The sequence below is a fragment of the Carcharhinus amblyrhynchos genome, chromosome 10, assembly GCF_965287045.1.
Source record: "Carcharhinus amblyrhynchos chromosome 10, sCarAmb.v2.hapA, whole genome shotgun sequence".
Taxonomy (NCBI): domain Eukaryota; kingdom Metazoa; phylum Chordata; class Chondrichthyes; order Carcharhiniformes; family Carcharhinidae; genus Carcharhinus; species Carcharhinus amblyrhynchos.
Window position 1 is genome coordinate 107,630,304 of NC_137333.1, and position 14,177 is coordinate 107,644,480.

Consider the following 14,177-nt stretch of genomic DNA (forward strand, 5'->3'; position numbering starts at 1 on the left):
TTAAATATCCTCTGAAATGGCCAAACAAGCCACTCAGTTGCATTAAATAGCTATGAAGTCCAAAAGGAATAAAGTCGGCTTGTAAGTTTACTATCAAATAAATTGGTTGGACTTAAACCTGGTGTTGTCAGACTTCTTACTGTGTTTACCCCAGTCCAACGCCAGCATCTCCACATCATGACCTCAGCCAGGCCAGTCGATTTCCGTGGGTTGACTTTCGAGAAAGCTGCTCTGACATCTGCAATGGAGACCTCAGATACAGGTTCAGCCGGGGTTTCAGAGTGGCGGACACGCTCTCGCTGTTCTCTCGCTCAAAACAGGTGTAGAATGCATTGAGCTCATCAGGGAGGGGTGCGTTGGAGCTGGCAATTTTACATGCCTTCATCCTGTAACTTGTTACGTCTTGCAGAACTTGCCATAGTCGGTCGGTGTGGCTAGCCTGGGACTCTAGCTTGGTCCGGTACTGTTATTTGGCATCTTTGATGGATCTCCTTGAATCGTATCTGGCTTTCATGGGTAGGTCAGGGTCGTCTGACTTGAACGTCTCAGACCTGGACTTCAGCAAGCAGTGGATATCTCTGTTCATCCATGGTTTCTGGTTGGGGAACACACGGATTTGCTTCTTTAGCGCACAGTCTTCTGCACACTTACTAATGAGGTCAGCTACTGTAGTGGTGTACTCATTCTGGCTGGTCAGAGTTTTTAATCACTGACCAGCCCACTGAATCCAAGCAGCCCCGTAGGAGATCATCCGATTCCTCAGACCAACATTGCACAACTCTCTTTGATGGATTCTCCCGCTTCAGTTTTTATTTGTAAGCAAAAACCGGGATTAGGAGCACAGCCCTGTGGTCTGATTTGCTGAAGTGTGGGCAGGTGATAGAGTGGTAGGCATGTTTGATATTTGTGTAGCAGTGACCTAAGCCCTATAGTCAGAGATGTCTGGAATATGATGATGAGTCCAGGAATGGATGGTGACCAAGGAAATTGAGTGCGAGGAGAAAATGTGTCTGTGAGAAGAAATGTCATAGAATCAGTGCATAGGGGGGCCATTTGACCTATTGAGCCTGGACCAACAACAATCCCACCCAGGCCCTATCCCTGTAATCCCATAGGTTTACTCTGCTAATCCACCTGACACTAAGGGGCAATTTAGCATGGCCAATCCACCTAACCTACACACCTTTGGACCGTAGGAGGAAACTGGAGCACATGGGGGAAACCCACGCAGACATGGGGAGAATGTGCAAACTTCACACAGACAGTAACCCAAGGCCAGAATTGAACCCAGATCACTGTGCCACCATATCGCCCGCCTCTGAATCTGCAGAGTGGGGATATCCGTTTGGGATGGGGGAGGAACAAGCAGAGCAGTCTGTGTTTCATTGTGATTCCTGCCTGTGCTGATGAAAGCAGCCAGTCGATGGCAGTGTGACACCAGACTGCAAACTAGCTCATGACTGAGGGGGCGGGCAGGGCGAGGAATTCTGGCCAACAGGATGGGGTGGGTGGAATTGCAGGAAGAAGGGAGGAACCATGGGAGGGTGTAAGCACTGGGGGTGGGAGAGGAACTGGATTAGTGGAAGCAGGAAGTTAGAAAGAGAGAGAGAGGAAGATCACTGAGTTACAGCTAGACGATTTTTCATTAAGTGTTCCCCTTTCTGTCTGCAGGGTCTGTTTGTAAAGATGGCAGAGGTAACAGTGGAGGAACGAGCAATGGGTGCAGTCATTGGATCCCTCGTGGCTGATGCTGCAGGTGAGAGGAAGACAACAGAGCCCCTGACCACAGGCTCTCTCATTTCACCCCTCCTGTCCCCCTGCCACCCCTGTGTATCTGGACTGCATTTGAACCGTGATCAGTTATCCCCCAGAGTGGAACACAAAGTGGGGGAAATGTTCGTTCCTTTGCTTTTTGCTGATTTTCACCAGATTCCAGTTAAAATTCCATGCTGGCAATGTGTACAGGACACACAAGATTACACAGCAGGGGAAGATTTTCAATGGTGAAAGCAGTATCAGCTAGCAATGCAGTACGTACCAGCAAGGTATACATCAGGCTCCGGAACAAACAAGGAGCCTCTGCACCATGACCAAAACTTTCCTGCACAACATTAACATAAAACTTGAAAATGCAAAGGTGGCAAGGGTGTTTTTCTAAATTAAATTCACTGTAAATATTGCACAGAATCTTTACAATACAGAAAGAGGCCATCAAGTCTGCAGAGACTCTCTGAAGGAGATTCTATCCAATCCCACTCCCCTGCCTTATTCCTGTAACCCTGCACATTCTCTCTTTTCAGATAACAATCCAATTCCCTTTTGCATACCTGGATCGTTCCAGACTCCACACTCTGGGTGAAAATATTTTTCATCACATGACTCCTACTCCCTTTGCCTATTGTTCTGAATCTCTGCCTCTGGTTTTTGATACTCTCTTGAGGGAACAGTTTCTCACTATTCACCCTATCCATACCTCCCAGGCTTGCTCACAAGACTTTGTATGGCTTTGTATTGAAAGCCTCCTCTAAAAGCTCCAGCAAGTAAGTTAAATATGATTTTCCCTTAATTAACCCATGCCGGTGTTCCTTGGTTATCCTAATTGACTGTTGATTTTATTCCAAAGGTGCCAGAATTCTACTGTCCCGTCCACCACAGAATCAGAGCGAGCGAGGGGTGGACAGTGGAAATGTCCATTGACCTCGGGCTGGATTTTCCGGTCTTGGGTTGAGCAAGGCCATAAATTCCCAAATATAGGCCGAACTCTACCATCTCGCCCACCATGGAATCGGCATGGGTGAGGATCCGACATGGAAATCTCCATTGACATCAGGCGGGAATTTCCGGAATCACTTGGGCGAGGCCATAAAATCCCGCCCATGGTTCCCAGATGCTTCCCTACCGCTGAAGTCAAACTGGCTGGTATTTAGTTACCAGCATTATCCTTGCATCACATCTTGAACAAGAGTGTAATATCCACAATTCTCTAGTCCTCCAGTAGCACCCCTGTGTCTTAGGAAGACTGGAAGATTATCACCAGTGCTTCTGATATTCCCACTCTCTCTTTCTTCTGTTTTCTTAGATTCATCTCATCCTGGTACCTTATAAATTTTAAGTACAGATATAACATCTTCTCCCTCTCAATCATAAATTTCTAAGTGTATCATTTATGTCCTCTCTCATCTTTTCCTGGGTAGCATTCTTGTGCAAAGTACTCGTTTAATACCTTCGCTATTTCTCCTCCCTCCACACACAGGTCCTCTTTTATATACTCGTTCCTTTACCATTCTTATTTCCCTCATCATAGAAGACCTTAAGAACATAAGAAATAGGAGCAGGAGTAGGCCATCTAGCCCTTCGAGCCTGCCCCGCCATTCAATAAGATCATGGCTGATCTGAAGTGGATCAGTTCCACTTTCCCGCTTTCTCCCCATAACCCTTAATTCCCTTGTCTATCAGAAATCTATCTACCCGTGACTTAAATATATTCAATGAGGTAGCCTCTTCAATGGGTAGAGAATTCCAGAGATTCACCACCCTTTGAGTGAAGAAGTTCCTCCTCAACTCCATTCTAAAATGCCCCACCCCAGAGCAATCTGGCCTGGAGCTCACCAATCTTTTGAACCACACTCTGTGCATTCACGTACACGCAGATTAATCCTGGTTTAAGCTTTTTAACTTTCACCCTTACTCTGTCCCCACACAGACACAGGGAGAATGTGCAAACTCCACACAGGCAGTCAGTGTGTGGAGAGAGAAACAGAATTAACCTTTCACATTTGCGTGATTCTTCAGAGCTGAACAGAAGTAGAGATGGGACGGATTTTATGGTTGGAGGGAGGTGATGGAGCAGAATGGAGAGTCAGGGATAGGTAGGAACGACAGAGAGACTGGCATAAGATGTCAGACAAAGTGGGTGTTAATGGTACCACTAAGGATAAAGAAGGTACATAGAAGATCCTGAAGGGACTTGATAGGGTGGATACCAGGCAGATATTTTATCTTGTGGGTGAGACTAGAACTAGGGGACTTAGGCCAGATTCTTCGACCTTTCACGCTGGTGCAATTCTCTGGTCCCACCAGAAGCGCACACCCTCCTGTGGGTTTCTCGTTGCCATGCTAATGGGAATTCCCATCGACAGTGGTGAAAACAGAGAATCCCGCTGTTGGCAAACAACATACCACCTCCCACCAGCAGGAAACAGCGGCTGGAAGGCCGGAGAATCATGCCCAATGTTTGAGAATAAGAGATGAAGAGGAGTGTTTTCTATGAAGGAATTATTACTCAGTGGAATTCTCTTCCCCACAGAGTTTTGGAGGATGCTTCATTGAATTGCCAAGTTCCATAGATTTTTGACAGGCCAGGGACCTGGAGCTGTGAAGCAGCAGTGCTAACCACTGTGCTACTGTGCCACCCAAGATGTCATCATCTCTGTCAAGCTTAGTCAGAGAGCTAAATGTACTGGTACACCTCATTTTTAGCAATCATTTATGATGGTTGGGGTATTAGGGAGATTTCCTTCATTGTTGGAGTAAAAATGTTTTGTTTTTGAGTTCATTCGAGGGTGACACAGTCATTGGCACTGCTGCCTCACAGTGCCAGGGACCCAGGTTCAATTCTGGCCTCAAGTGGTCTGTGCGCAGTCTGCATGTTCTCCCCGTGTCTGCACGGGTTCCCTCCGGGTGCTCTGGTTTCCTCCCACAGTCCAAAGATGTGCAGGTTAGGTTGATTGGCCATGCTAAATTCTCCCTCAGTGTCAGGGATTAGCAGGGTAAATACATTGAGTTACAGGGATAAGGCCCAGTGGGGGGATTGGCGATAGTGGAGGTTTGATGGGCTGAATGGCATCTTCTGTATGGTAGGGATTTTATGATTCTTTATTCACGTTGGTGTCCAGTGCTATATTTTCCCCACCCTGTGGGACATGGCCGAACCTGCACACTCAGCTGGCCTTTATATGTAGTGAAGGACAGTGTCTGAGATCCTTCAGCCTGGATAATCACAATGTTGTTGGTGAACTCAGAGTCCTGTAAAGACCCTGCCAGACAACATCCTGAGATGGACCCAATGAGGACAGTACCCTTTAGGCCTTCATTTCCCTACCTCAACTGACTGTTCCCACACACCCAGAACTCCAGGTCCGGTGGCAGTTTGTGACTAGTCCAACAAGGAAGGAGCACTGCTGTACATAGAACACAGAACACTACAGCACAAACAGGCCCTTCGGCCCACTAGTTGCGCCAATCACTTCTATACCTACTAAGCCATAGACCTATCTATAACCCCCAATCCCATTAGATCCTATATACTCATCCAGAAGTCTTTTAAAAGACCCCAGCGAGTTCGCCCCTACTACCACTGACGGCAGCCGATTCTATTCACTCACCACCCTCTGAGTGAAAAACTTACCCCTAACATGTGAAGAGTAAAAGGATGAGAAGAGAACGGATAGGACATATAAAAGGTGAAGGGGGAAAGGTCTGTGTGGAACCAGACGAAATGGCAGAGGCGCTTAATGAGTACTTTGCCTCAGTATTCACGGTGGAAACTGATCTGGGAGATTTTGCTACAGGTTTGCAGCAAATGGAAAAGATTGAGTATGTGGATATTAAGGAAGAGGATGTGTTAGAACTTTTGAATTCTATCACGATAGATAAGTCGCCGGGACCAGATGGGATGTACCCCAGGTTACTGTGGGAGGTGAGGGGGGTGATTGCAGAGCCCCTGGCGATGATCTTTGCGTCATCAATGGAGACAGGAGAGGTTCTGGAGGATTGCGGATGTGGTTCCTATTTTCAAGAAAGGGAACAGAGATAGCCCGGGAAATTACCGACCGATGAGTCTGACCTCAGTGGTTGGTAAGCTGATGGAGAGGCTTCTGAGGGAAAAGATTTATGAGCATTTGGAGAGGTTTGGCATGATCAGAAATAGCATGGTTTTGTCAAGGGCAGGTCGTGCCTTACGAGCCTAGTTGAGTTCTTTGAAAATGTCACTGAACACATTGACGAAGGAAGTGCAGTGGACGTGGTGTACATGGACTTCAGCAAGGCATTTGATAAGGTCCCCCATGCAAGACTTCTTGAGAAGGTGAGAGGGCATGGGATCCGGGGGCTTTGGCCTTGTGGATCCAGAACTGGCTTGCCTGCAGAAGGCAGAGAGTGGTTGTGGATGGGTCTTTTTCTGCATGGAGGTCAGTCACCAGTGGAGTGCCCCAGGGATCTGTTCTAGGACCCTTGCTGTTTGTCATTTTCATAAATGACCTAGATGAGGAAGTGGAGGGATGGGTTAGTAAGTTCGCCGATGACACGAAGGTCGGTGGTGTTGTGGATGGTCTGGAAGGATGTCTGGAGGGATCTTCATCACGAGGGGGATTGAATATAAAGGTAGGGAGGTCTTGCTGTGGCTGTATAGGGCATTGGTGAGGCCGCAGCTGGAGTACTGTGTGCAGTTTTGGGCGCCATACTTACGCAAGGATATTTTGGCCTTGGAGGGAGTGCAGAGGAGGTTTACTAGGCTGTTGCCGGAGTTGAGGGGGTTGAGCTATGAGGAGAGGCTGAATAAATTAGGCTTGTACTCGTTAGAGTTTAGAAGAATGAGGGGAGATCTCATTGAGACGTATAAGATGATGAATGGGATGGATAGGATAGAGGTGGAGAGACTCTTCCCGCTCAGAAAGGATAGTAGGACTAGGGGGCACAGCCTCAAGATAAAGGGGGGGCGGTTTAGAACAGAGTTGAGGAGGAACTTCTTCACTCAAAGGGTGGTGAATCTCTGGAATTCTCTGCCCGTTGAAGTGGTGGAGGCTGCCTCGCTAAATATTTTTAAGACGCGGGTTGATGGGTTTTTGATAAGCGAGGGGATTAAGGGTTATGGGGAGAGGGCGGGAATGTGGAACTGAGCCACGACAGATCAGCCATGATCTTATTGAATGGCGGGGCAGGCTTGAAGGGCTAGATGGCCTACTCCTGCTCCTATTTCTTATGTTCTTATGTAAGTTGCAGCAGGACATAAATAGGATGCAGGACTGGGCAGAGAAGTGGCAGATGGACTTCAACATGGATAAATGTGTAGTCGTCCATTTTGGCAGGACCAATGGGATGAACGAGTACACCATCAAGGGCAGGAGTCTTAGCAGTGTTGAAGAGCAGAAGGATCTTGGGGTCCGGGTCCACAGGACTCTTAAATCGGCCTCGCAGGTGGAGGATGTGGTCAAGAAGGCGTATGGTGTACTGGCCTTCATAAATCGAGGGATTGAGTTTAGGAGTCGGGAGGTAATGCTGCAACTTTATAAGACCCTTGTCAGGCCTCATTTGGAGTATTGTGCACAGTTCTGGTCACCTCACTATAGGAAGGACGTAGAAGCTATTGAAAGGGTACAGAGGAGATTTACAAGGATGTTGCCTGAATTGGGAGGCATGCCTTATGAAGATAGGTTGAGGGAGCTGGGACTCTTCTCCCTGGAGAGACGAAGGCTGAGAGGCGACCTGATAGAGGTTTATAAAATGTTGAGAGGAATAGATAGCCTCTGAGAATCCACCCTATTTCCCCGGGTTGAAATGGTCGCTACGAGAGGACACAGATTTAAGGTGCAGGGAAGCAAGTACAGAGGTGATGTTAGGGGTAAGTTTTTCACTCAGAGGGTGGTGAGTGAATGGAATCGGCTGCCGTCAGTGGTGGTGGAGGCGAACTCGCTGGGGTCTTTTAAAAGACTTCTGGATGAGTATATGGGATTTAATGGGATTGGGGGTTATAGATAGGTCTATGGATTGGTAGGTATTGATGTGATCGGCGCAACTTGTGGGCCGAAGGGCCTGTTTGTGCTGTAGTGTTCTATGTTCTATCTCCTCTGTTCCACGTCCTTCCTATAGTGAGGCGACCAGAACTGCGCACAGTACTCCAAGTGGGGTCTGACAAGGGTCCTATAAAGTTACAGCATTACCTTCTGACTCCTAAACTCAATCCCTCGATTAATGAAGGCCAGTACGCCATACGCCTTCTTGACCACATCCTCCACCTGCGAGGCCGATTTAAGAGTCCTATGGACCCGGACCCCAAGATCCCTCTGCTCATCAACACAGCTAAGACTCCTGCCCTTGATATTGTATTCCTTCATCCCATTGGTCCTGCCAAAATGGACCACTACACATTTATCTGGGTTGAAGTCCATCTGCCACTTCTCCGCCCAGTCTTGTATCCTATCTATGTCACGCTGCAACTTCTGACATCCCTCCAGACCATCCACAACACCACCAACCTTCGTATTGTCTGCGAACTTATCAACCCATCCCTTCACTTCCTCATCCAGGTCATTTATGAAAATGACAACAGCAAGGGTCCTAGAACAGATCTCTGGGGCACTCCACTGGTGACCAAACTCCATGCAGAAAAAGACCCATCCACAACCACTCTCTGCCTTCTGCAGGCAAGCCAGTTCTGGATCCACAAGGCCAAAGCCCCCTGGGTCCTATGCCCTCTCACCTTCTTGGAAATAAGATGGGCCAAGGTTAAATATCAGTGTGGGAACATTGATCAGGCAGTGATCATTGATATAATAAGGTTTAGGGTGATGATTGTAAAGGACAATGGGCAGTCCAGAGTAAGAATAATTAGCTGGGGCAAAAACAGAGCTGGACCGGTTAGACTGCAACCAAACAGTGGTGAGAAGAACTGGATTAAAAAAGAGATAAAATAAAAGATAAGGAAGAAAAAGTGTGCTTCTGAAAGGTGTCAGGTAGAAAATACATTGACAACTAAGAGGAATACAGAAGGTTCAGAGGGAAGGTGAAAAAGTGCATTAGAGAAGCAAAGAGGGATTATGAGAAAAGACTGGCAGCCAATAGAAAGAGGAATCTCAAGTTCTGTATAGACTTATAAATAGTAAAAGGTGGTAAAAAGAGGAGTAGGGCCAATTAGAGAGCAGAAAGAGTATTCGCACATGGACGCAGAGGACTGAGGTATTAAATAAATACTTTGCATCCATCTTTACCAAGGATATAGATTCTACCCAGAACATGGTGACAGATAAGACAAGTCTGTCCCCCAAAGGGTTCAAATTGATAAGGAAGAAGTGTCCCCTGAAAGATGACAGGGCCCCGGAATCAGATGATGTACATTCATGGATAGTGAAGGAAGTGATCTTCCAGAATTCTCTCGACTCAGGAGAGAAGCCAGAGGCTGAGAATTGCAAATGTTACACCCTTGTTCAAAAAAGAATAAGCCCAACAATTATAAACCAGTCAGTTTAACATCAGTGGGGAAGCTTCTGGAATCAGTTATTCACGATCGAATTAACAGTCACCATGGGAAAATGTGGGTTGATTAAGAAGGACTAGCATGAATTTCTAAAGGAGAAATTGTGTTTAACTAACTTGATTTTGATTTTTATTTGATTTATTATTGTCACACGTATTAACATACTGTGAAAAGTATTGTTTCTTGCATGCTATAGAAAGCATACTGTTCAAAGAGAAGGAAAGGAGAGAGTGCAGAGTATAGCATTACAATCATAGCTAGGGTGTAGAAAGATCAGCTTAATGCGAGGTGGGTCCATCCAAAATTCTGACAGCAGCAGGGAAGAAGCTGTTCTTGAGTCGGTTGGTGCGTGACCAGAGTTTTGTATTTTTTTCCCAAAGGAAGAAAGTGGAGCAGAGAATATCCAGGTTGCGTGGGGCCCTTAATTATGCCGGCAGCTTTGCCAAGGCAGCAGGAAGTATAGACAGAGTTAATGGATGGGAGGCTTGAGTTTTTGAGGAGATAACAGAGAGGGTTGATGAGGGTAATGCTGTTAATGTGATATACATATGATTTGATTTATTATTGCCACATGTATTAACATATAGTGAAAAATATTGTTTCTTGCACGTTATACAGACAAAGCATACTGTTCATAGAGAAGGAAGTGTGAGGGTGCAGAATGTCATGTTGCAGTCATGGCTAGGGTGTAGAGAAAGATCAACTTAATGCAAGGTAGATCCATTCAAAAGTCTGATTGCAGCAGGGAAGATGCTGTTCTTGAGTCAGTTGGTACGTGACCTCAGACTTCTGTATCTTTTTGCAGTCTATACTGAGGTAATTAAAGTCCCCATTTGTTATTTTGTTTGTAACAGGTGCAATGTGTGTACATGTTATTTCTATCTGAAAAGAATAGGGCCCCGTGTGTTAATGTATTTCACTTCCACTCCACACAAATACACCACACTGCCACTTCTATGAACTAAAAGTTGGTGCAGAGTTGTAGCGGACATGCCAAATTTCTTTAGTCTCCTGAGAAAGTACAGGCAGACTTTCAGAAGGCATTCAATACAGTCCCAACAAACTTGTTAGAACTTATAGCGCATGGAATAAAAGAACAATAGCAATGTGGATACAAAATTGGCTGAATAAAGGAAGCAGAGAGCAATGGTCAATGGAGATCTTTTGGGCTGGAGGAAGGTTTGTAGTAGTGTTCCTCAGACCTTTGCTTTTCATGATACATATTAATGATCTAGATCTTGGTGTACAGAGGCCAATTTTTAAAGTTTGCAGATTGATACCAAGCTTGAAAGAATTGTAAACCGTGAAGAGGACAGTGCAAAACTTCTAAAGGACATAAATAGGTTGGTGGAGTGGGCAGGTAAGAGGTCAATGAAGTTCATATAACATAGAACAGTACAGCGCAGTACAGGCCCTTCAGCCCTCAATGTTGTGTCGAGCATTGTCTGAAAACAAGATCAAGCTATCCCACTCCCTATCATTCTGGTGTGCTCCATGTGCCTATCCAATAAAATATTGAAAGTTCCTAAAGTGTCCAACTCCACTATCACAGCAGGCAGTCCATTCCACACCCCAACCACTCTCTGAGTAAAAAATCTACCTCGGACATCCCTCCTATATCTCCCACCATGAACCCTATAGTTATGCCCCCTAGTAATAGCTACATCCACCCAAGGAAATAGTCTCTGAACGTCCACTCTATCTATCCCCCTCATCATCTTATAAACCTCTATTAAGTCGTCTCTCATCCTCCTCCGCTCCAAAGAGAAAAGCCCCAGCTCCCTCAACCTTTCCTCATAAGACCTACCCTCCAAACCAGGCAGCATCCTGGTAAATCTCCTCTGCACTCTCTCCAATGCTTCCACATCCTTCTTATAGTGAGGTGACCAGAACTGCGCACAATATAAAGTTCATTGTAGAGAAGTGTGTGATTGATTTTGGTGAGAAGAACATGGAGCAACAATCACCAAAATCCTTCTTCCATTCAATGCTAGCGAGGGTGCGTTCAACTGGAAACCCTGTTGACCACGGCAGGACCATTCCACTGCCAAGTGAGCCCACACCATTTCACACCACAAAACACTGCACAGTGGGAGAAAAATCCCACCCAATAGAAAATAAGGGATAAAATTCTTAAAGGGTGCAGGAGCAGAGGGAGCCAGGTGCATATGCATATAGACTATTGAAGGTGGCAGGATAGGTGGAGAGATATAGTATTCTTCTTTCTACATACTTTCTTCTTCTGACAGTGAAAAAACATATTAATCAGTGGAAAACTGGGACTTTCTGAATAGAAGCAGAGAGTACAAGAGCAAAGCTTTAATGCTGAACTTATACAGACACTAGTTAGACCTCAGCTGGAATATTGTGTACAGTTCTGGGAGCCACAGGAAAGATGTGAATGCATTGGAGAGAATGCAGAAGAGGTTTACAAGAATGGTTCCAGGGATGAGAAACTCTAGTTATGAGGATAGATTGGAGAGGTTGGGACTGTTCTCCTTGGAGAGAAGAAGACTAAAAGGAGATTTAATAGAAATCATGAGGGGGCTGGACAGAGTAGACAGGGAGAAACTGCTCCCCCTCATAAGAACATAAGAAATAGGAGCAGGAGTAGGCCATCTCGCCCTTCGAGCCTGCCCCGCCATTCAATGAGATCATGGCTGATCTGTCGTGGCTCAGTTCCACTTTCCAGCCCTCTCCCCATAACCCTTAATCCCCTCGCTTATCAAAAACCCATCAACTCGCATCTTAAAAATATTTAGCGAGGCAGCCTCCACCACTTCAACGGGCAGAGAATTCCAGAGATTCACCACCCTTTGAGTGAAGAAGTTCCTCCTCAACTCCGTTCTAAACCGCACCCCCCTTTATCTTGAGGCTGTGCCCCCTAGTCCTACTATCCTTTCTGAGCGGGAAGAGTCTCTCCACCTCTATCCTATCCATCCCATTCATCATCTTATACGTCTCAATGAGATCTCCCCTCATTCTTAGGATTACGTAACAAAAGGATCAAGAACACGGGGGCTGAGATTTAAAGTGATTTGCAGAAAAAGTAAATACAATGTGAGAAAAAACTTTTTCACACACGTGGTTGGGGTCTGGGATGCCGTGGCTGGAAGTGTGTTTGGGCAGGTTCAATCGATGTTTCAATTCAAATAACCTTTTGAATGCAATGTGCAGGGATATGGGGAATGGCACTGAATCATAATCCTCATCCAGAGAGCCAGTGCAGACATGATGGGCTGAGTGGCCTTCTTTTGCACCATAATAACTCTGTGATCACCTCACCTCCCTCCCTCCCTTCCCTCATATCTCTTCCCTCCCCTCCCTTTCTTTATTGATTGGGTTTCTGAAGAAAGCGAAAATAAAATTCATGTCACCAGGTTACAGTCTGTCTCTCTCTCGCTCTCGCTTTCTCGTAGGGCAGCCCCTTCACTGGATCTATGATGTGAATCGTTTGGACAAGGTCCTGAAGGGTCGCGAGAGCACTCCTGAATTTGTGGATCCTGGCCAAGGTCCGTTCTACCGCCAGCCCACCGGAGCTCAGAGTGGTTATGGGGATCAGACTCTTGCCTTGCTCAAGGCCCTGGTGGAAGGGAAAGGTGAGTGGAACATTCCAGAAGGTTGGTCTGTAAATGATGGCTGTGTTACCAGGGAGTAAAAAACCCGCAAAGGCGGGGAGAAACTTGGAGAATAATTAAGTTGCACTGTGGCATCTCTTCATGCAGGGTTTGAAATACAATTGTACAGACAACAATTATATAAAACTTTTGGACCAAACTCTGACTACGATGTCAAGTCAAAGCCAAAAACGCAGGACCAGGTTCAGACAGGAGGATACAGACATGCTTCTATTAAAGCATTCCTGACTGCGTATGAAGCAACAAAGGAAAAAACGGGACTCTCTCCAGACCCACAGGTAAACTTCACAAAAAGTAAAGGCTGCAGTCCATTCAAGCTGGCCTTGTTCTTATTCCAGTTTCTAAATATGTATTCTTTCACAGGACATAGGCTTCACTGGCTAGACCAGCATATATTGCCCATTTCTAATTGCCCTCGAGAAGATGGTGGTATTGAGCTGCCTTCCTGAATTGCTGCAGTCCATGTGGTGTAGGTACACCCACAGTGCTGTTAGGGAGGGAGTTCCAGGATTTTGACCCAGTGACAGTGAAGGAATGGACTAATCAGCAGTGTCTCCTCATATGAAATGTCATGAGGAGAGACTGAGTCGGTTAGGATTATATTCACTAGACTTTAGAAGAGTGAGAGGGATTTCATCGAAACTTATAAAATGCTCACAGGATTAGACGGGGTAGATTCAGAAAGAATGTTCCCAATGGTGGAGGAATCCAGAAGTAGGGGTGATAGTTTGAGGATAAGGGGTAAACCTTTCAGAACTGAGGTGAGGAGAAATTTCTTCTGGTGAATGCGTGGAATTCACTCCCACAGAAAGTAGTTGAGGCCAAAACGTTGTCTGGTTTCAAGAAGAAATTAGATATAGTTCTTGGGGCTAAAGGGATCAAGGGATATGGGGGGAAGGAGGGATCAGGATATTGAATTTGATGATCAGCTATGATCAAAATGAATGGCGGAACAGGCTGGAAGGGCCAAATGGTCTCCTCTAGCTTCTAGTTTTTATGTTTCTGTAAATAGGAGCAGGAGTAGGCCACTCGACCCTCACCCCGAAACCTGCTCTGCCATTCAGTAAGATCTGACTGTGGCTTCAACTCTACATTCCCGCCTACTCCCAGTACAATGTGACTGCCTGGCATCTACCTCTGCCTTAAAAATATTCAATGACCCTACCTTCACTCCCATCTGAGGAAGAGTTCCAAATATTTATGATGCTCTGAGAGAAGCAAATTCTCCTCGTCACAGTTTTAAATGGGGAACCTCATATTTTCAAATTGAGCACGCGAATACACAAATA

The 14,177-nt window shown here is 45.9% G+C and overlaps 1 protein-coding gene across 3 annotated transcripts in view; it reads left to right on the top strand.

The window, feature by feature from the left end:
- The window catches only part of selenoj (selenoprotein J), a 73,040-nt gene that overhangs the window by 31,239 nt on the left and 27,624 nt on the right, over window positions 1-14,177 (top strand). For 2 of the 3 annotated variants that reach the window (XM_080197771.1, XM_080197772.1), the window contains exons 2-4: window positions 1,672-1,756; window positions 12,670-12,849; window positions 12,976-13,166. In XM_080197771.1, the coding sequence (XP_080053897.1) occupies window positions 1,687-1,756; window positions 12,670-12,849; window positions 12,976-13,166 (441 nt within the window). In that variant the 5' untranslated portion in view covers window positions 1,672-1,686. Of the gene's footprint in view, window positions 1-1,573; window positions 1,757-12,669; window positions 12,850-12,975; window positions 13,167-14,177 lie in introns of those variants that run through there. The other variant, XM_080197770.1, reaches the window with a different exon arrangement.